General features: G+C 33.2%; 4 protein-coding genes across 5 annotated transcripts; 1 reads left to right on the top strand and 3 right to left on the bottom strand.

Annotated features, from left to right (window-relative positions):
• Nucleotides 1–1,269: 1,269 nt before the first annotated feature.
• LOC104093672 (uncharacterized) lies at nt 1,270–6,845 on the top strand. Of its 2 annotated transcripts, XM_009599457.4 has the most exons (8): nt 1,270–1,412; nt 2,667–2,722; nt 2,868–2,927; nt 3,069–3,400; nt 3,933–4,115; nt 4,491–4,637; nt 4,733–4,939; nt 5,463–6,845. In XM_009599457.4, the coding sequence occupies exons 2-8, from the start codon at nt 2,686–2,688 to the stop codon at nt 6,324–6,326; spliced, it is 1,830 nt and encodes a 609-aa protein (XP_009597752.1). In that variant the 5' UTR covers nt 1,270–1,412; nt 2,667–2,685; the 3' UTR covers nt 6,327–6,845. The 2 variants fall into 2 exon arrangements, with proteins under 2 accessions (XP_009597752.1, XP_070055586.1); XM_070199485.1 differs by lacking the exon at nt 3,933–4,115.
• Nucleotides 6,846–7,786: 941 nt separating this feature from the next.
• Nucleotides 7,787–11,084, bottom strand: LOC104093678 (uncharacterized). Its single transcript, XM_009599465.4, has 5 exons — nt 10,928–11,084; nt 9,452–9,494; nt 9,233–9,324; nt 9,031–9,142; nt 7,787–8,035 (listed from the first exon to the last, which is right to left on the bottom strand). Exons 1-4 carry the CDS (start codon nt 11,063–11,065, stop codon nt 9,032–9,034), a joined length of 384 nt encoding a protein of 127 aa, XP_009597760.2. The 5' UTR covers nt 11,066–11,084; the 3' UTR covers nt 7,787–8,035; nt 9,031.
• Nucleotides 11,085–14,412: 3,328 nt separating this feature from the next.
• Nucleotides 14,413–15,485, bottom strand: LOC104093799 (early nodulin-like protein 13). Its single transcript, XM_070200356.1, has 2 exons — nt 15,472–15,485; nt 14,413–14,878 (listed from the first exon to the last, which is right to left on the bottom strand). The coding sequence occupies exons 1-2, from the start codon at nt 15,483–15,485 to the stop codon at nt 14,413–14,415; spliced, it is 480 nt and encodes a 159-aa protein (XP_070056457.1).
• Nucleotides 15,486–18,695: 3,210 nt separating this feature from the next.
• On the bottom strand, nt 18,696–22,852 carry LOC104093683 (probable glycerol-3-phosphate dehydrogenase [NAD(+)] 1, cytosolic). The gene is made up of 5 exons (XM_009599473.4): nt 21,510–22,852; nt 20,821–21,042; nt 20,397–20,644; nt 19,415–19,554; nt 18,696–18,971 (listed from the first exon to the last, which is right to left on the bottom strand). The coding sequence occupies exons 1-5, from the start codon at nt 22,168–22,170 to the stop codon at nt 18,848–18,850; spliced, it is 1,395 nt and encodes a 464-aa protein (XP_009597768.1). The 5' UTR covers nt 22,171–22,852; the 3' UTR covers nt 18,696–18,847.

Genomic DNA, 22,852 nt, shown 5'->3' with positions numbered 1-22,852 from the left:
TATATATTTAAAAGTAGCATGTGCATGTGAAAGCTTGCTAGTGCTAGTCAAGAAGTGCAGAAAAGAATATTGGTTCTTGTCAGGAAGAGATGACTTTTTAAGGAAATTATTATATGCAATCCAATAACTATAAAAATGACATTCAAAGTTAAAGTTAGTACTCCAAAAGTTTTGATTTGTGACTCTTAAAAATAACTTTTTTAAGTTTAGAAGCAGTGAGTAAAGCAAGAATTAGTTTCACAGTAGCTTAATCCACTCAACATTTACACAAATATTTCAGTAGATTTATTGTCCAATGATAATGGTAAGATGACGATAAAAAAAGATGGATAATTAATTTCGTATAATCATTGAAGTTATACTTATTATAACACTATAGATACACCTTTATTTATTTGGTCATAGTAAAGTAAAGTGAGTGAACTTTACCACATGTCATTCACGGGACTGAGTCTTTTTATTCAGACGCTCAGCTTAATGACCTTTCTTCTGGTCATTCCATTAATGAACAACTGAAAGGTCCATCAATACATCCACAACTCAAGACGGTATTGCACGTCAAGAAAAATGTTAGTCTTTTTTATATTCGTATCTTTCTTTTATTGAAAAATATGAAGGTTTTTCTATTGCAATAACAACAATGTATCTAGTGTAGTCCCATAAGTGAAATTTAGGAAGAATATTATGTATGCAGTCTTATTCCTATATTGTAAAGTTAAAGAACTTGTTTCTGATAGACTTTCGGCTCGAGAAAAACATGTAAAGAAAAAAAATCACATAATGGGAAGCATTAACCACAACTAGAAATAAGAAAACCAAAGCAAAAGAAATAACAGATAGTATTATAAATCTCAGGATAGAAAATATAAGAATACACTGTAGGTATAAAAAAATAATACAGGCATGAAAATTGTATTTATCAAAATATTAAAAAGATCAAATCAATGAAAGAGCAAGATTAATAGGTTAGCATAGGTGTTGGAAAAAAAAAGAGGAAATAAATGAAACACTATCTCTCATAAAATAATACGAGGTACTGTTTTTATTTATTTATTATTATTTAAAGGTCAGCATATGTGGGCCCCACGAATCCGTTTTTTTAGGAATCAGATAATGGGCCAAATAATTCCCCTAAATCTTCCACGTCACAAATATTCACCAATTCTCATTAAATTAACCCTTTAATTTTCATTTATTTACATTCATACCCTGCCTGCTCTCTCTATAATCTTTACTAAGCATTATTTAGCTCTGTAAAAATCACCATCCTTAGCATTTTCCATTTCTTCTACCTCACTACCCATCCACCCCACCCCCAACCCCAACCCCCTCTTCTTCTAAAATTTTTTGGGGTTTTAAAACCCTTTACCCCATTTCATTATTGGGTTTACAAATGCTTATAGAATTTTCAGGTATTTCGTTTTTACTACATTACACATTTCGTATTATTAGCTACATTTTCAAGTTGTATTATTTCCTTTTTATTTTCCATTACTACGGTTTTGTGCATGCTTTACTGAAAGTATTAGTCGTCGTGTTTCATTAGGTTTTTATTAACAGTTTTCTGCAAAACGAGAATTTCTTTTGTTTTGTTTATGCATGTTTAAGGGTTCAAAATTTTGTATGTAGACAAATCTGTATTTCAGTATGTTGCTTGTCTTGAGATGGTTTTTTCATGAACATATTTTAGTTTTTGTTTTTGAGGTGGGTGTCTGAGTTTTTTTTTGGGGGGGGGGGTGGGTTGAGGATACTGTAGAGGACGAGGACAGGGGGTGAACATCACCATATTTTTTGGTGTATCCGGAATTCCGGATTCAAGCCCTAGAAAACCCACTCTGGGAAAGGGGGGGGGGGCTTTAGTCCTCCCTCCTCGAGCTCGAACCCGAACCCGACACCTCTAGTTAACTCTTTGGCAGGCAGAGTTACCCGATACCTTTGGTGTGGAAGGTAGCAGGTACTCGGTAGGATAGTTAAGAGTGTGTACAAGTTGACCTGGACACCATTGTCATTAAAAAAAAGGATAGATGAATTAGAATTTCGAATTAGTATTTAAATTCTACTGTATTCACCAAGTTGATGATCTCACAACATTTCAGAATGTTCAGATAATTTCTATCTGTACTTATAGAAAGAAAAAAAGAAGAAGATAATTTCTCTGTGATATTTTGTGGTTGACTAAGCTTTAACATTATTATAGTAAAATGCTACATTAATTTTCCTTTTCTTTTTCTTTTTAGACAGAACTAGAGTATCGTCTGTGTACAATATATGCGATACTTCTAACAAATTTCAGTTCATGTCTTCAATAATTTGAAGCTTTCACCCATGCTCTGCTGCCTTTAATTTTAAATGAAGCAGCATTCATTAGCAACCAAGGCATTACTAGTAGTTGATATGTGTGTGTGTGTGTGTGTATATAGGCTCTCATACTATGTATATTTCAAGTGGTCGTTAACATAGCTTACACATATCCTGATTAACAAGGAGATACTTTGGAGTTGCTTTTGATATAGAAACAAATCTTCTTTTCCGGGGGATTTGGTCGTAGTGTAATAGGATTTGTCTTAGTCAAGTGGTAATATAACATAGCTTATACTTGGTGGAAGATGTATTCTTTTAAATTAGGAAATGTAATTGTGATCCTTTGTTTTTGATCTCTGATACAGGGTAAATTTTCTTAAAGAGATGGATTTGTTAATCTGGAGTCCACCTTACCTTCAAGGTTTGTCTAATTATTATATTTTGATAAGTGGACTGCCTACTTATTTTAACCTTACTAGTTTTCAGGTTTGTTTGGTAGAAGCAGCATTGAAGTGGACAGACTGTTCCTTTTGGTTTAAGCACTAACTTATTTTTTTTTTCTTCAGATGAAAACAGTTATCCAACAAACAGCTTGGCCTTCAACTTCTATTTCAATCAAAAGCTCGGTAAGTTCATATTAATTAACTCTCGTATTTGTATATCTTCTTAACAAGTCTATTAGATCTTTTATTTTAATAAACCTGGTTTCCTTTCGATCAATGTGCATCTAACTGACTTCATTTTTTTCTATCGATTTGCGTCGACAGACATTATAGAGGAAAATGCCTTAAACGAGAAATGTTGTCTGCAAGTGCTGGAGATGCTCATTGCAAAAGCTGATGCAGAAATTGCTGAACTTAAAGATGATATAGTGATGCTACAGAGCCAACTAGCCTGCACTGATGAAAAATGGTCGGACATGTGCTTTGCTGCTTTAAATAAAAAGATTGATCACCTCGATAGTTTGATAACGACCTTGAAAAATAAAAATGTCCAAGCTTCTGGTGTTCACTTACTAACAAATAGAAAACCCCCAGAGAGAATTCATGAGATATTAGAGACACTGCTGAGAAATTTCTTTTCTCCACGAGACAAGCAGGTTTGGTCTCAGAACATTTACTTGTTCTTATCTAGTATTGACTTCGATGACTGTCTTTGTTGTTTTCCATGCAAGATTGCTTAATTGTTGTTGTTCTTAAGATAGATATACTTATTGGATGTACATGTGCATTGCTGTTTCGCCCGAAACTTTTGGAATTTAATGTGATTCTTAAAATTGAAAAACTAAAGAAGGAAAATAATGGCTCTTAAATGAAGACAATTGTGAATTTATATCTACAGTTATATAGCTAATAATCATTGAACTTACAGTTAAGGGATCGATTGGTTCAGTGATGGGATATCCCGTGGGATTATCTATCCCACCTCCTATATGGGATAGCTAATACCATCATTTTGGTATACAGATTTATATTGGTATTAGCTAATACCAAAATCAAACATGGGATAACTATAATCCCAGATGTTATACCGGGATTAATATCCTTATCCCGGTAACCAGACGACCCCTAAGTAGTTGGTCGAGACTATACTCTTGAATTTCCACATGACTTTTATTTTGAAATCAACAGCCTGCAAACTCTAGTCTTGGAAGTTCAAAGCTAGCTGCATCAGGTCTTATAAAAGTTGAAGCAACGGACAACCATGATTTAAAGGATAATGAAACTGTAGAAATAAACGTGGGTGTCGCTGTCCAGGCCAATGTTACACTCCAGACGCCATCTGTGGTTCAAGAAAGAAATCATCAAGAAACAGTAAGTGCTTATAATCTCCCTTTGTTCCACTAAAAGATTGCAAAATGCAAGAAAATTTGAACCAAGGAAATAGTGTAACTTTGCGGGTTCTCCCAGTATGGAATTGAGGGTGCCATAAGTGTGCAGGATTTCAGCCATTAAGGATATACTACATAAGTTTATCAGATAAATATCTCTATGGTTACTTCTCATATTTTTGTGAGTCTATAACTAATATTTGAAGATCTTTCACTAGTACCTCTAAGGGCTTTTATTCTCATGGAAGTAGTATTTGTAATGAATGCGTTTCAGCTCCCCCGTTGCATCAAATTATCAATTTCCCATCTTAACTCGTCCAGTTCACTGCATTTTTATCTTTTCTCAAACTATGAACAGGATGTGCATACAATCTCCAAAGCTTCCAGTACTAAGGCTTTTGGCCATGCTAGTGACAATTCCACTATGAAGGATTTGAACAAGTTTGATATTCCTAGAAAGCTGATCAATGCAAGCAAAAGAGAATATCCTTCACATCTCAACAATGTACTTATAAATCTTCTGAGCATATTTGTTCATATAAGGTTACATACCGATCTAGATCATTCAACTAACCGGTTATGTTATCTACTCTCTTACAGAAGCAGTTTGCATCTGCTGTTTTAAAGAGTGTAAGCACGAAGTCTCTAAAAGACCAAGCTCAGTCTTGCGGAACAACAAAGAGGGAGATCAACATATCAGAAGATATAGTTGAGGAAGAATTGATGCCACAAAGTTCTAATGATGAAAGGGTAATCATAAATTCATCTCTAGAAGTCGAGGAAACAAGCAGTGGAAAAGGACCGAAGGTTGGGACATATCTTCCATTTGCTTTTGTGTGCTGTAACAGTATTCAAACAGACTAGGAGTCTTATTTTTCAAAGATGTACTGCCTGAATGTAGACTCTTATCTCAGCATTTAGCTTATATTAAAAAGAGGCCCTTCCCGGACCCGGCGTGAATGCGGGTTGCCCTGTGCACCGGGCTGCCCTTTTAAAAAGAGGAAAAGCCAGGGGCAATGTATATCTTAGAGAGGGAGCTACGGGCACAGTCTGTGGCTTCGGTACTTGTAGAGTCATTCGAGTCTGTGTATCTATTCATTCAACCATGAGACTCTTCATGTGTCAACCTAACGTGTTCTAAATCACAATACAACAACTAAAGATCTTCAAAGCAAGTTTTACAATTTAGGGGTTTCAAATCTCAGTTTAAGTGTGTCATTCTTGGCCTTCTCATTGTAGTTATAGGAAAGAAATTATGACCTCTCGAAATTTTTATCGAGTGCTTATTTAAGACTTTTCCATCTAAAAGGAGGACAATGTTGTTTGACAGCCTGCTGGATCAATTCTGAAGACCAGTCTAATTGCTGTAAAACAAGAACCCAAAGAATACAGAGATGAACAGACACAGAATGGAGGGAAGGCTGGTCAGACAAGAGAAAAACACACCTCAAGTCAATTGGTAATGGAAAAAAAGATGGGTGCAAAATCTTTTCTTGGATTAAAGGGAGAAGAAAGAAGCCAGTCACTGGAAAAAGTCAAAGGTAAAGTGCAAGAGAAGCGACCCCCGAAAAGTCAAGTACTCACCATACATAAATCTGACTCAAAGTTGTTCCTGAAACTAGAAGGTCAGAGGCTGAACTTCAAATGGAACTTACCTCCAGAAAAGACTAAAGAGCCATGTCTTGCCGAGGAACTAGGATTCAAGACACCTTCAGGTGTAAAACTCAAGAGGCAGTGGAAAATAGGAAGTACTCAGAAGAACAGAGGTGATGAGTCTGGAGACGAAACAATCAAGGAAAATATGTTACTACTCGGTGGAGCCAAAGGAACTGGTGATCTTCCAGAGATCAGTTCAACTTCTTTGACTCAATTGAAGAAGAGAAGGATAACGAGTTCTAGAGGACCAGTCCTCCAAGAGAATGAGAATTTGAGAGATTTTCAGAATAGGTTGGTAAAATCACACGATAGATCAAATCAAAGTCTTCAAGTCATTAAAGTTGAGAATGCCGAACCTCTTGCTTCCACAGCATTCATTGTTCCAACACCACACACAGCAGATCTAAAATATATGACACTCAATCAACTCAAGGCCGTGGCGAGGCAACTGAATCTGCGCGGCGTATATACTCTTTGCAAAGCTGAGCTGCAAGAAGTCCTTCACTTTAAGCTGCTAGCTAAAGGTCGGTCAACATAGAAGCGATCTCTAAATCCTCTTTTTGTTTGCATATTCTAAAATGAAACATAACAGAACTGTTTACAAGTTTTTTTGAGAAGAAAAGGAGCTCTCTATGGGAAAAAGGCGATACTAGCAAATGATGTTCATATAACCAACTGTACAGAAATGAAGTTTTGCTTATATAAAGAACAGATACATGAGAAAGAATATAGAAAAAGTTGATTCTAGGAATCATTATAGCCAAGTTCTTCCAGGAAGGCTTTACTATTTTTGTTGATAATTACCCTTCTTTTGGCACTGAAATGATCATTACCCTGGTAATCAAGAACCTTCCTTTGTAGAGCTAAGTTTCATTTGTTGCTTAGTTTGCTAATTGAGCCTGGCATTTTGCTGCTACTTTTCTCTGTAAATATATGCTCGGGCTGGTGCTGCTTCTTACTTTATAGAACTTGGCAACTATATGTAGTTCTGCAGAAACAGTATTGTAGTAATCAAACATTGATTTATAGTTAGGCGCAGATTTGTGACATCAGATAACTGTTATAGTTTCTTGAGCCGAGGGTCTTCCGGAAACAGCCTCTCTACCCTCTTAAGTTAGGGTAAGGTCTGTCCACTCTACCCTCCTCATATCCCACTAATGAGATTACACTGAGTTTGTTTTTATTGTTGTAGATAACTGTAATTGTTCTCCTTTATGAAAATGTTCAAAAATTAATGAGAAGAATTCAACCTTTTATACAAAATTTCCTGTGTTATTTTAATTAGAAGATGGCACAAGTATGGATGAGTGGAAAACAAAATAAAGTTTTTTGATCATTTTATTGACGAGATTTTCTATGAAAGTTGAGATGGAGTAAGTATATAGTTTTCTTAAAAGAGTGGTCCTTATATAATCCCCAAAAGAAAAGATTCTCACTCTTCCCATTCAAAAGAAACTCTCGTGTTTGGAACATATAACTTCAATATAGACAACGAGAAAAATGCACCTTTAAAAATAACCTGTCAGTGTGGAATTACTTCTATTAGATTTCTTGTTTAACTATAGTTCACGGATTAGGTTCACCTAACATAGTATAATTTTGATAAGCCATTTGAATTTACTAAATATTAGTAATAGAAATGAGCATAATTAAGTTAAGACTTGAGTCTTAATATCCACGGATGGTAAGAGATAGACAACTTAAAAGCTTCTCTTTTTTGGTTTTTAATTGAATATTGTTAATGGTGCAAACTAAGTCAATAATAAGTCTGCTTTCGCTTAAATACTAGGCTTTTGTCGCAACAGAGTTTGAATTCATGACGTGTGTCTAACCCACAACATGCATTGCATTCTTATCACTAGTCCAAAGCCCTGAGAGCTATTGGTTGGACGTTTTTGCAAAATTTGAAAAGATTTGCTAAAGTCTTCAAGTTTTTGAACATAAACGAAATCTAAACAGTTTGATATGGCACTGGAAAAAAAATTGATATAACATGAATTAAAAAAAAGCAATTAAAATAGAAGTTCAGACGTCCTCAAATGTTCGTATATGCATAAAAACATATTCCACAATTTTCACACTTAATTCTACCTTTTTTCCTTCAAGCTCATGTACTAAAGAATCAACAGTTTAAAATAAATCCTTTGCTAGTATGCAAGACATGCAACTAAATTATGGAAGTAAAATAGCTAACATCCTGGAACATGTTTGGGACCAAGATCAAACTGTAGCTTTAGGAAGAACAACCTGCGATAAGGGAAAAAATCACGACACATTAGCACGATGACGAGTATAAGCTAGTTCAGCTTAAGATAATTTTCAAGCAAACGAGAACCTATTGATAGTATCATTGAACGTGGGATGCCTTGTGCACCGGGCTGCCCTTTATACGTGTGCAACTGTCTTGACAGTAGAAAAGACGGCAACTTGCACAAAGTCTATTTTCCAACTCTTCTTGGCTTTTTATGAATGTAGTGTCCGAGCTAACTTGCGCACATTTCGACTATTTCACCTGGTACCGATACAAACGTGGGTAATTCTGCCACCTAACATTCTTTTGTCTATTGGAATTGGAAACCTAGTCTCCCATAGTTTTCATCTCACTTTATCGACCGCTAGCCCACACCCCTTGGAACTTGAGTGCTCTAGTTTCCAACTTACTATCCAAATAATTGCTTGTTTTACAAGTTGTTTTGTGATTAACAAAAATGAAATCTAGCCCTTGTCCTGAGTCACATTAATAATAATTACAAATGTGCCTTTTTTCATTACAGAGGGAGCATATACATGCAGTTACTCACTTTTTGACTTGCTGCTAGCAGCAAGGCAAAAGAATGTTGGAATATGCGACAGTCTCATCTAAAAACTTAAATTCTTAAAGAGAGTACATTTTAATTTACTTAATTAAGTTTTCAACACACCTCCGCACATGCGAGCCTAATTCTTTTTCATAGGTCAAGCACGTGGATATTCTTTTTTTTATAATGGATTGCGGTGAGACTTGAACTCCGGACCTACGTCTGTTCTAATACCATGTCGGAGTTGTGTGATCATCTCATCTAAAAGCTTAAGCTCTTAAAGAGAGTTCATTTTTATTTACTTAAATTACGTTTCAACAAAGATTATGTAATAACTTGTGGATATCACGTGGATATAACCTCCGGAAGCAACAACAACAACAACAATACCCAGTGATTTCCCTGGGGTCTGGGTAAGCACTATAGCAGTAAAAAGTTTTATACCTCACTTCGACGCCAACTTGCTAAGAGCCTCCTCTAGGTTTCGAACTAGATGTTTGATTTGATATTTGAGCTTTGCATTCTCTGAAGTTCGTTCTTCCTCCTGTTTATGTGCCTGATATAAATTTAAGAAAAAAAATCAATCTTTAATTTGCGCTAACGCCATTTTCCGAAAAGGATGAAGAAGTGAAATCCAAATCTCCACCTTTTCTTTTTCTGCTTTGAGCTCAGCTGTAACATCTTTCAGTTTTGACTGGAGTTCAGCAACTGTTCTCTCTAATTCCTCAATTCTAGAATCTGAAGAACCACCAAAATGCACATAAGCATGAAAAAGCACCAGAGTGCTCCTCAGGTTTACACAGATGGGAAAACTTATGAATTAGAATCATTAACAATAGGAGATAGGATTGAAGGCTTCACCAACCTGTCTTACTAGCAACTGAAATGTCAAGTCTTGCCAATCGTTCCTTCATTCAAAGAAAGTGTCTTTAGTATCATCTGATGGTTATAAAACGAGAAAAAGTTGCACACACACACATGTATATATAGTCAACCTCTCTCTAACAGTCTCGTTTGTTCCGATATTTTTTGGCTGATATAATGAAGTGTTGTTATAAAAAATATATATTATAACTGTGAATGACTGTTATAGTGAATGACTTGGCTTTTATAGTGAATGACTGTTATATAGGGATGTTGTTATAGAGAGATCTGACTGTATACTTAATCAATTAGGCGTTTTCTGTTAGTAGCATCCGTTAAGAATGTAAAAACCTAATTTAGGATAGAATCTCAATGGTTACCTATAGACTTGAGCCGTATAAGATGTGCAAATGATAGAGTTGGACTCTAAGAAAGGAAAGCAGGTCAAGAGGCCGTAAAATTTTAGATGATTGCAACGTGCGGGTGTATATTGCACAACATATGTCCATATGTTCGTAAACTGTTGATGGAGCATAATTAGAATGTGTCCTAAATTCTTCGGGAAAAATCACCGGGATAACAGTGTTAGCTATTAGTTTAGGCAGTCCCTAGTGCATACCATGGAACAGTCAGTATAAGCCTTCAGGCAGTAACTTCAAATCCACTCTTCATTGGAAGAAGAACATAATGCATGAAATTGACTTTAAGATGCACAAAGGCCAAACGAATCAGAGGCGGATCTAGGATTTTAATTCTACGGGTTCAATATCTAAAAGTTTTAGCATTGAACCCATTATACTTTTAAAGTTAGGGGTTCATATGTACTATTTATTATAATTTTAGTAATTTTTACACATAAATTTATGCTCCGATTTATTCTTTTGGATTTGCTGTCGACCTGCCCTTAACACTTGTTTAGATAAGGGCAAGTTTACATCGTCTGATTTTTCATTGCTTCTGTGGTTTCCCTCCTGTCTCCCCTTCCAGTTTTGTTCATTTTCTTCTTTTTGTGCAGCCGATTCGCTGTCTTTAAGCAGTCCTAAAGATATTTGTATTATAAGGATTCATCATGAATTGACAAATTTTACGGTGACTGCCAACCTACTACAACCTTTGTCCTTTATCCGAGCTCGGGACCGGCAGTACGAGCAAGCTCACACAGCCAAAGGGGGGGGGGGGGGGGGGGAAGCGCATTAAAACTAAAGTATAACAGCATAAGTTAAACTTCAGATAACAATGAATACAACTAAAGCAAAGACTTAAATAAGCTCAGAATGTAACAAAATTGAAAGAAAATTCAAAACCCAGAAATCATTGAATCCTATCAAAAGGAAAGCATAGAACTTTCACATTAATATCCATTAAAACATTAGATCCTACAGAAGGGAAAAAGCACAAAACTTGAACAAAAACAATACTGAACAAGAAATATAAATTATATTACGAAATTGATAAAAGAATGAGTTGAGATTAAAACCTCAGCCTCTGAAGCTCTCTGGTAAAAGGGTTTTAAGGTTTCTTCTAGATTGTTTGAATCCGCCATTCTCTGGTAAAAAATTAAGTGCCGTAGTAGAGGAAAACTTTGCAAATCAGCTTTCTCAGAAAACTTAAGCATTAGCCAATAGAATGTTGCCTTTAGTAAGAGGAATATTGTTTTACTTTTTCCTTTATTTTTTCTTTGCCTTTTTCTTTTGGCTTTACGGGTCGTTTGGTTACCTCATGGGATAGAGTTTGAGATTGTTTTTACGGAAAAGATCCAAATATGCCCTTGTACTATACGAAATTGAGTATATTTACCTTTTGTTAATACTTTAGCTCAAATATGTCATTACCGTCACATATTAGTTGGTCCATATATTCCCTTAGAGTTACATTATGGGTCAACTGTGTAACTCTAAGGGCATATATGGACCAACTATGTGACAGTAAGGACATATTTGAGCTAAAGTATTAACGAATGGCAAATGTGCTCAATTTCATATAGTACAAGGGCATATTTGGACCTTTGACTTTGTTTTTATCTCATGTTTGATCATAGGCGGACCTATGTACAGATAAGAAGTGTCATCGGGCCTGTTAACTCGGCAAAAATTCCAAATATATATGTGCATATATGTTGAAAACGGTTATATATTTTGCATGAAACCCTTAAGATCAAGAGTCTGATGTGCATTGGTTGAACAGTCCACTCATGTGCCCCGCCACCTTCAAATCTTGGGTCCGTCTCTTTATTTGATTATAGTTATTAGTTAATCTATATAATTTTTTTACCAAAATCTTGATATTACGATCCCACTTTACTAGTACCATTACTTTTTTTTTGTTGGTTCGAGATACTAGTACAATTACTTACCATACTGTTTTTTAACATTTTCTTATTTTTACCATTTCAAAAAACGAGTTTAACTTATTTAAACAACGGTTTAAAAGGAAAATTAAGTTACACCTACTATCAAATTTTGAGACAGATGGAAAAAAGAAGTTTCACAAAACAAATGTATGAAAGAAGTATAAAAGTGTGTAAAAAATTCTTTATAATGATGAGGTACATAACTTAAATTCAAAAAAGAAAGGAGAAACAAGATTCTCTTGGAGAGTTATATTTTTGCCTTCATTACAGTTTTAAGTGTACTAGTTTTAGTGTACGTGCGTTGCACGTGTGAATCGTGTTAATTAATATAAAATATATACAAATTGTTGAAAAACATCAATGGAGGTTAGTTCATATGTCAAAATATAGTTGAATATTTTCTGAATAAATTTTAAATAATTAGTTCTATAGTATTTATAGTTATAAATATTATATTACATAAGACACAAATATGCAATGTTATTTTATCTCACCTAGCATTTTTTTTACAAACTCTACGTTCATATGTCATTTTATAAGAAAACTATTGTTCATTCAAAGTTATTTAAAAATTATAGATAAGCTAATTAATCTCTTTTTATGTGAAACATTGCCTAGATTCTTATTGATCTAAGAGCATGTTTGGCCAAGCTTTTAGTAGGCTAAAAGTAGTTTTTTTTTTTTTTGTAAATTAAAGGTGTTTGGCTAAAACTGAGAAGTGTTTTTGAGCACCAGTAGAAGTATTTTTCTGCTTTTGGGAATAAGCTGCAAAATTTAGCTTCTTCCAAAAACAGAAGTAGAAGAAAAAAAAATTCAAGATAAAAACATCATTATCAAAAAATTATATTTCTCAAATTATCCCTCATTAATTTGAATTTTTTCCTTTTCTTCTTTTGTTTCTACCATCCATGTCTTTATTTTTCTTATTTTCATTATTGTTCATTCTTCTTTGAAATAATATCTCAAATATTAATGGATCTCTTCTTTTATATAGGATTTATGGAGTGAATTTATAATACGCGTGTATCCTATCTAGGTAGATTATTTTTTTTAAAAATAACTAATCATATTAAAATTATATTTAAAATTACTGATTTAAGTTAATAAAAATTAAAGTGTGAGTTCTTAAAATTGAGAAATATTAATCCTACAAATACCTAACTTATAAGGAAAAACTTTGTCACAAAGAAGTGAAAAATACCAGGCAATATACAAATAATGAATAGGTTTAAAGAAATAAAAATATCATTTATCAAAAAGAGAGATATTTATCGAAATAATTTTATATTAGGTGTGTTGAGGGGGGAAGGGATGATAATTCCTATATATTTTTGATTTTTTAAATCTTAAAAAAAAATTATGAAAATTTTCATCTCTAAATTCCCGATCAATAGTTTTCAATTTCTGTGAATATACTCATTTATATTTGCGACCTATTCAATTGATTTTGGTTTCTAAAAACAATTCTTTCATTTTGTTTTTAAAGAAATATCACCTTAAAATTATAATAGATAATCATTGAGTAGTTACTTAATTATATATGTTGTAATTGCTTTTATTGGAGAATAAAATGCTATTTGATTAGTAATTCTTACCAACTTAAGGTTCCCATACGATACAAACTTCTTGGAAAGTTGTTAATTTACCAATATTCAAGGAATTCCAACATTTTGCTAATATACCAAAACTTAGAGTAGCAATTTTAGCTAACTTTAAAATCTTAGATATTAGCTAGAATTAAAATGTCTTTTCAAGAATAAATTAAAATATTTATATTAATTATAATTACAATTTTGTCTGGCATGGACTATATGGTCAAATGTAAAAAGTTGATCAATTTTTTTGTGTAGGAATTTTGTGCGTTTAAAATAGTATAGTTATAGATAGATATGAAAAATAGATAAATATGGAAAGTTATTTGTTGATTAATTTATTTTTAAAAATATCTAACTGAATTACTAAAGAATTAATTTGTTGTACATCTATAAATTTATAACTCCATTCAATGTTTATTTATTTATCCTCCTTTCTATATCTATATTTTTGAAAAATGGGGTCAAAATTATCACTCATGGATGTGCTTTCTCGATCTAATGGATTCCAGTTGACCTAAAACCTAAAATTTATTAATTCTTTTAGGGAAATAAAGGACTCCAAACCTAAAAGAAATTGAACGTGATGGATTTTATTTATTTTTAACAATAAAATAAAGCTTGAATTAACTTAATGAAAAGTAAAGAACAAATTGAATCAAAGAATATTGACCAAAGAAAAAGACTAAGAATCCCATCATCCTCCTTTTCCCTCTCACCATTTGAGTATTTGACTATCTATCTATCAAATTACCATGAAAATCACTTCAAAACTCTCTCTCACATCAAATAAAAAACCCCATTAAAACCCCAAAAGCTATAACCAAGCTAGCCTTCAAGCTAATAGCATTGCTAGTAGGAGGCGGACCCAAGATTCGGCAGTCAAGGGGGCAGCGTTACAATCAATATATATTTATCTGCTCATAAAGATTCGGCAGTCAAGGGGGCGCCTTTTTCTTGAAGAAATTAGAAAATATATATGGAGTTTTTTGCCGAAGTTTCTGGGTGCCGGTGACCCCTCTATCGACCATGTAGGTCCGCCTCTGGAGCCATAGCTGGAGAAGGTGCAGTTGCACCCATGAATCTCCTCATGTTTTTCTCAGATAAGGTCACTACTATCAGTTTCTGGCCTTGCTCACAATGCCATTTTGCTCCACTAATAAAATAGTAATCTCCTGAATGTGTTTGCTCTATCTTTGTATTCCCATCATTGTGCACTGCTATTGGACTTGAACTATTGCATGTCACATAATCCCTCTTGCTCACTTTCAAAACTGAATCTGCTTTTACATTATACTTCCACACAAGAGAATATTCTCCAATGAGGAAGCGAGATTTTTCAGCCCATCGATTGAGGGAATCTGATTCTGAAGATGGGATTTTCCAAGAATCAGTTTTTCCCCCTACCAAATGGTCTCTGGCTTCTGAGAAACTCAAGAGGAGGAAGAAGAAGAGAACAGCTACTAGTGAAGAAGAAAGCACATTTCTTGAAAAACAGCCATTTTGATGTGAATAAGCTCAAAAAAGTTTTCTTTGATTTTAAACAGATTCTTTGCTTGTATTTTGAAGAGAAGTGGAAGGAAGGAATGAGGTTAGAATTATATATATGTGAGGGAAATTTTTAATGTGATTTTCAGGTGCTATTTTTTTTATTACAAAAATATTTATATTATATAGTTCACATAAGAAGCAATTTAATACACAAAGTTTAGTTGATTTTAAAGTCTAAAATATTAAAATATACCTAAATGTCTATTCTTAAATATTAGAAAAATAATTAAAAAACTATTTTGTCTAGTGTGAAATCGATATTACGGAAGACAATCTAATTTATAATTTGTTTAAAACATGCAATTGGGCTGGTATTTATCAATTATACAATATAAGAAAAAATAATAATTAATTAATAAGACTTAGATCAGATGTCTAGCTAATTCCCTGTTATGAACCGTAATTGTCCAACCAACCTGTATAAAATTTATAAATTAAGTCAAATATGAAATCAGTTAATCCAAAATATGAAACAAAAATTATATGAAAATTAATAGAAGTTTGCAAGAAGTCAAATATAAAATCAACCCAGCCAAATCCATATTATGAAACAAAGAATTATATAAAAATTAACAGAGGTTTATAAGAAAAAGAGCACATAAATTCAATTACCTTATATTTTAAAGCAAAACCATTATCGAAAAGAAATGCCTACAAATACCACGTACAAATTAAAGATGGTGTATAATATAAATTGCTTTGGTATTATATTCAAAGTTCTAATAAAGTACGTGAATACAAAATTCAACTACTAATATAAATGTTACAAATATGTGAATGCAAAATTCAACTACTAATCCCTATTTTCAGGTATATATGCGGCCACACACCCCAAAATAAAATATTGTGTGGGGGGAGTGGGGTTGATAATCCCTATATGTTTTTATTTTTTAAATATTAAATTTTTTATTATGAAATATTTCTTTCTAGATTTCCCATCTATAGTTTTCAATTTCTATGAATATACTCATTATATATGCGGCATATTCAATTGATTTTGGTTTCTAAAATCAATTCTTCATTTTATTTTTAAAGAAATACCACCTTAATAAAATTTTAATAAGCAATCACTGAGTAGAAACTTAATTATATATGCAATAATTGATTTTATTGGAGAATAAATGATAATTGATAAGTAATTCTCACCAACTTAAGGTTCTCATACGATACAAACTTCCAGGAAAGTTGTTAATTTACCAAAATTCAAGGAATGCCAAGATTTTGCTAATATCAAAACTTAGAATAGCAATTTGTACCTGACTTAAAAGTCTTAGATATTAGCTAGCATTAAAATTCCTTTTCAAGAAAAAATTAAAATATTTAAATTAATTATAATTACAATTTTATCTGAAATGGGGTATATTGCCAAAGCGTAAAAAGTTGATCAATATTTTTTATAGGGATTTATACTTTAGTTTAGATAGGTATAAGAAATTGATAAATTTAGAAAGTTGTTTGTTGACTAATTTATTTATAAAAATATATAATTGAATTGCTAAAGAATTAATTTGTTGTACACCTATAAATTTATAAAGTCCATTCAATGTTTACTTATTTATCCTCCTTTCTATATCTATATTTTTGAAAAAATGGGGTCAAAATTATCACTCATGGACGTGCTCTCTCGATCTACGCAAGATAACGTACTATTTTTCATGGATTCCAGTTGATCCAACACCTAATATTTATTAATTTTTTAGGAAAATAAAAGACTCCTAAACCTAAAAGAAACTGACAGTGAGAGAAAATTTTAATGTGATTTTCATGTGTTATTTTTTTATTACAAATATGTTTATATTACATAGTTCAAATAAGAAAGAATTTAATAAACAAAGTTTAGTTGGTTTTAAAGTCCAAAATATTAAAATATAATTAGATGTCTATTCCTAATATTAGAGAAATAATTAAAGACTATTTTATCTGGTGTGAAATCAATATTACAGGAGACAATCTAATTTATAATTTGTTTAAAACAAGCTATTTGGCTGGCATTTATCAATTATACAACATAGGAAAAAATAATATTTAATTAATAAAACTTAGATCGGATGTCTAACTAATTTTCTGTTACGAACCATATTTGTCCAAACAACATGTATAAAATTTATAAATAAGTCAGCTATGAAATTAGTTAAATCCAAAATATGAAACAAAAATTATATGAAAATTAACAGAAGCTTGTGAGATGTCAAATATAAAATAAGCCAAGCCAAATCCAAAATATGAAACAAAGAATTTTATAAAAATTAACAGAAGTTTGTAAGATAAAGAGCACATAAATTCAATTACCTTATATTCTAGACCAAAACCATTATCCAAAAGAAAGCTTCCAGGTGATGGCTTACAACACACTAATCTTGTAATAGAAACACCACATACAAATTAAAGACAAGTGTATAATACAAATTACTTTGGTATTATATTCAAAGTTCTAATAAAATACGTGAATACGAAATTCAACTACTAATATAAGGTTTACAAATACATAAATACAAAATTTAACCACTAATACAAATAAGTACATGCAAAATTCAATTTTTAATACAATTTAAAGAAAGAGAACCTGAAACCCTTCATGTGCAAAATTCAAGTACCAATACAAAGTTTATAAAATTGAACATCAAATTTAACTATTAATATAAATGCGTGTATGCGCAATTCAACTAATACAAAGCTTTTTTGCTCAAAGTAAGAGAAACTGCTCCAACAAGAATTTTTTTAAGGATGAAAATTACTAAAAGAAGACTAAATATACTTGAAGTTGAACGAAAACCTTTCCTTGTGTGTAATGGATTTGAACGAAAAGTTATCCTAGTATGTAGTGTACAATTTTTTTTCTAGATTGTTAATATTAGGGAAATAATTAATTAGGGAAATAATTTATGGAAATAATTAGATGACTATTCCTTAATGGTAGAGAATTAATTAAATAATTATTTTTAAATATTAGAAAAATAATTAAATGACTATTTTATTTTATGTAAATTTTATTTTTGAAGATTAAAAAAGACGAACGACATTTCGCTAAGGACTCTCGTGCTTTTAATATAATATAGATTTTGTAACATAAGAAAAATTTGGCAACCATTATTTCATTTTGCTTCTTGAATGCTAGGTAAAATGAGTTTTCGGTCCATTCAAAATGTGAAGAAATTATTACTCATTTTTTATACCGAAAAGAAGCACTTTCATCTACAAAGACAACCCAATGTATTGAGACTGTTATGCACAGGACTAGGGAACCAATACCATATAAGGTCAATTGTGTGAAACATTATTTCGCATGTTAGCAAGATACTATTTCCACGGTTTGGCACGATAACCCGTATTTACCGTTGCACCAAGGATTCTCCAATTTCACCTATCAATCTAACATAAGATATAAAAAGAGTAGAATCAAAGAACACTATACATTAGGCAATGTCACAAGCCTTTTCATTCATGTTTTATTGTAGCAGTCAGCTGGTTTTTGTTTCCCATTATTATAGTGTAGAGGAGTCTTAGTGTTCATATGACCAGGAGGTCACGGGTTTGAGCCGTGAAAATAGACTCTTGCAGAAATATAGGGTAAGGCTGCATACAAAAGACCCTTGTGGTCCGGCCCTTCCCCGGACCCGCACATAGCGAGAGTTTAGTTTTAGTGCACCGAGCTGCCCTTTATAGTATAGTTTGGTTAGCATACTTGCAACAGCTACAAATCAAAACATGTTATACACCTAAAGAACATATAGGCTTTAAATTCAAAATGAATCTCAAGAAAATAGGACCATGTATTGGTAAATTCATCAGTACAAATTGAGTATCAAATATATTTGTTTTCTTCACCACATATAACAATCCAATTTGAACCAGTCTATATACTTATTCATTGCTTAATTTCTAAGTTTTTTGTATGAACTATTGATCAAGGTTGTCCAAGAAGTGAAGGCCTGTAGAAAGCATGGCTTTGCGCAATCTCAATCCGATCACGTGGATCGTTCAAGTTTTCATCCCTCAGTGCCTGAAGAATAGCCATTGGCCCTTGTTCCCTGGAAGTACAAAAACCACATAGAGATGTTATCGGTGAAGAAGGGACGGTTGCTCATCGTTCTCGTATTCAAGTTTTACTAGCATGGTAGCAGTCCAATGTTTATCCACTTAATTATAAAAGTTTTAACTTATATACATTGCATGCGTAAAAGAATTTCTAAACTATCAGGTCATGTAAACGATAACTATAGGTAATTGCCCGTAACAAGTGGAATCAGGTTGGAGAACAAGGCAAACAACCTGATAAAACATGTTAAGTTACACAGTGTAAAAGCTCTTTATATTGGTAGTGTATATAAGTTTAACTATAATAATAATTCCTGCGCAGTTTTTTTTTTTTTTGGGGGGGGGGGGTGGGGGGAGGGAGGGGGGGGGTTTCATATCATGGCACTAGCAACAAATTACAAGCAACATCTATATGTTCTGTTGTGCAAAGTCTTACCTTTTTATGAGTATCTTGTACAAAGTCTTCAAGATGGGGCACAGCTCAACTGGGGCAACCGGCTTATTCTCTCCAGGATGTAACACATTCAAGCTTGACTGACTTAGAAGTTCATAGAATGCTCCGACAGCAGAAACTCCCTATACAAGAGGTAAAAGAACGCGACTGGTTGGAACCTTAGAAGTTCTTACAGCTAGAGACAGAGCTGAATATATTGATGCATTGGTATAAATGAAAAGGAGCAGTTGCGTAGGAAACTTCAGGATCAAAACTCAGTGCCTAATCCAAACATCAAGTATCCATTTCCACTCTACAACTAGAATTAGAATGATGGAACTCATACATATTATTGTTTTCTTTCTTCCCATTTGTAAAAGAAAGAGAGACAATTGACTATAATCCATGCTTATCAAGTCTTATGCATGCCATATATTGTAGATAGTACGTTTCTAGAAACATACATAGGTTTTGTTAAGATTTTATTACCCATACACTTTTGATGTTGCGCGGACTCTCTAAAATGTTATCGCACCCGTGTCGGATATTCCAAAAATACATTACTTTTGAAGGATCCGACATACACACGGAAACATCTTTGGAGAGTGCGAGCGACATAGTTGATAGCATATATGGTAATTTCTCAAAGAAGAAAGTCATTGCCAAAATCAAAGGCAAGTGTAAAGTTTCAGTCTCGTTGGCAATACTAATCTAGATCTCCTGAATTGATTGTCTGAAATAATCGTGGAATCTAGTTATATATCAATAAGAAGAAAGATCCTAAGCTAAAATCTCAAAGCCACAGTGTCTATTGGTAAGTGCTCAACACCATACATACGCAGATTGAGTCCGTTGTAAAAAAAAAAAAAAAATCTATTTTGTTAATAATGAGCACTCTATAAGAAGGTAGTATGTCTTCCACACTGAGCTAAGGTCCACACTTTAAATTTGACATTAAAGATGAGAGGCAGTAAAAAATGCAAACCTGGATTGTTCCTTTGCCACTAATGCTATCACCCATATCGAGACTCAGGTCTCCCTTAGCTATCATTTGACCATACCAAGCATTACGACCTTTCAACAATGTAACATATGTATCAGCTAGCAAAGGCCCTGCAAGCCTTTCTGGTTCTTCGGTCAACAAATACGTGATGAATATCATCTCCGATGTACAATGTGCAAAATATACTGATTTGCTCGTAGCACTCTCATTTGTTAGTGCAGCTACCATCCCTGGAATCGAAAACAAGGCAGAATATAGTCATAGAATTCGCTTTAGATTCCTAATTTTAGCTGGTTTCTTAATAATAAAGCTTGCTAGAAAACAGATGAACAATCAAATAGGAATGGATTTAACCTGAAGAATAAAACCCTCAGACAAATGAACATTGAGATCGGCCAAGACTTACCAGCTCCAATGGCATAGACATTCTTCAAGCCTCCCATGACTTCGTGTGTTACAAGGTCGCTGTTGTCCCAAACAATAAAATGGGGTTGCCTTAAGAACTTTGCTAGTGGTTTTCTCCATTTTTCTGATCCACAAATCCTAGCATTGGCATACTCTTTGTTGTAAATCTCCGAGGCGATATTTGGTCCACCAAGATAAAGGATGTTCTCCAATGGCACTCCAGCTGCAACGAGTAGATGATATTGTTAAGAAACTAAAAGGCTAAGCTTTTTCCTGTTCTTTTACAACTACTAACATATCGATGAATGACTTCCATTTGTCTTTTCCATTATATCATGTTTCTGAGATATGTGAGGTGATGCATTAGAAGATATAAAAGGGATGTCTACAATCCCGTGTTAAGAAATGTCTAAAGCTACTCTCAACTTGAGAAACAAAAATCCACCTTTTAGACCAGCATCAGAAAATTTTGAAATTTCTAGAATTGTTCCCTAGCGACAAGTTTTAGTTTGTTTAACAAACATGGGATTCAAACAGCAGTGAAGCATACCATATTGCACTGCATATTTTCTAAACAATCACATTTCATACTTAAGCAAATTCTATTTCATTTCTATTTAGGAATTTCTATTGGTTAAGTAAAGATTAGCTGGAAACAAGATTTAAAGCAAGGCAAAGATAAGAACTTACTTGCCCGATTAATCATCTGTGTAGGAGTAATAATATGAGGAACTGGATCTAGTTCAGCCTCAATACCCTTAGCCAAAGAAATGATAATTGGTACAGTTAGTCTTTCCTTCCAATACTTGCTGATCTCCATAAACACTTCACGCGTTTCAGTCGAAGGCAATCCGTTAATCACAACATCAGCATCCCAAACAGCTTCTTGCAAGTTAGTCACAACCTTCAATGGACAAAGTGGTGTATCAATCATGTTTAAGCAGAAACCATCTTTCAAGATTTCATCCGCATATAATGTCCGATCGCCTAATCTTGCCTCGACATACTTGAGATATGCACATCTCCTGATCAACCTCCTTAACACATCCTCCCTTGAATTGATAACCTCAAATAAATGTTCTGCTGTGGCTCTATCCACAGCTCTACCTGCCCTTCTCCATATCCTAAGTTGAACCTTATCGCGAAATTGGCCATAACTATCTTGGAGCAAAGCTGCAAATACACTGCCCCAAGCACCAGCACCAACACAAACAATTCTCAACAAATCACCATTAGCCTTACCAAGAATTTGTCTAAGTTCATCAAGTTTCTCCTCTGGGCCATTGTGATTGTGTACACTCCCATTTGAGTACACATTATTTCCACTTTTCACCTCGATACTACCAACCATTTTCTTTCAAATAAACACCAATAACTAGAACCCCACAAATCTTTACACAAAAAACAATCTAAACACCTCAAAAAAGTATATAAAAGAAGAATCTTTAAACCTTCAATATCACTCCCTTTTCAAGATTTATATCAACCAATGAATTAGATAGTATTGTCAACAATACTATTTCAAGAATTTGGAGAGAAATTAAACAACCCCTTCTTATTAAAAAAAGCAAAACCCCTTCTTAGAAAATATATTGGCAAATCACTATTTATACATTATACTATAAAGTTTTCTTGCCTAGCTCATTCCCCACATTAACTAAATTCTTGAAAACTTCTTCAATTTTCCACTTCCTTCCAAGTTATGATAACCACAAAAAGAGGAGAATCTTTTTACAAGTAGAATTTTTACCTAAATCAGAACTAACTTTCCTCTCTCCTTATCTTTTTCAAACCAACTAATTCTTTAAAATTTTCTTCATTTCTCCACTCCCCAAAGCAATAAAGAAGCTGATGACAAAGCACTATTATGGATAATATAGGCTAATAATAATTCCTTAGCAACACAAAACAAAGAAGAAAATACTATATTTGTGAACTTGGATTTTGCAGACAGCTTTGTATTGTCCGCCTGAGTTTGGTTATCTACCCAACGGATAATTTTCCAAAAAAAAAAAAAAAAAAAAAAAAAAAAA

This window comes from Nicotiana tomentosiformis, chromosome 4 (assembly GCF_000390325.3).
Source record: "Nicotiana tomentosiformis chromosome 4, ASM39032v3, whole genome shotgun sequence".
NCBI classification, from domain to species: Eukaryota; Viridiplantae; Streptophyta; class Magnoliopsida; order Solanales; family Solanaceae; genus Nicotiana; species Nicotiana tomentosiformis.
Note: the sequence above shows the minus strand (reverse complement) of the source record. Positions and strands in the feature narration are given on the sequence as shown.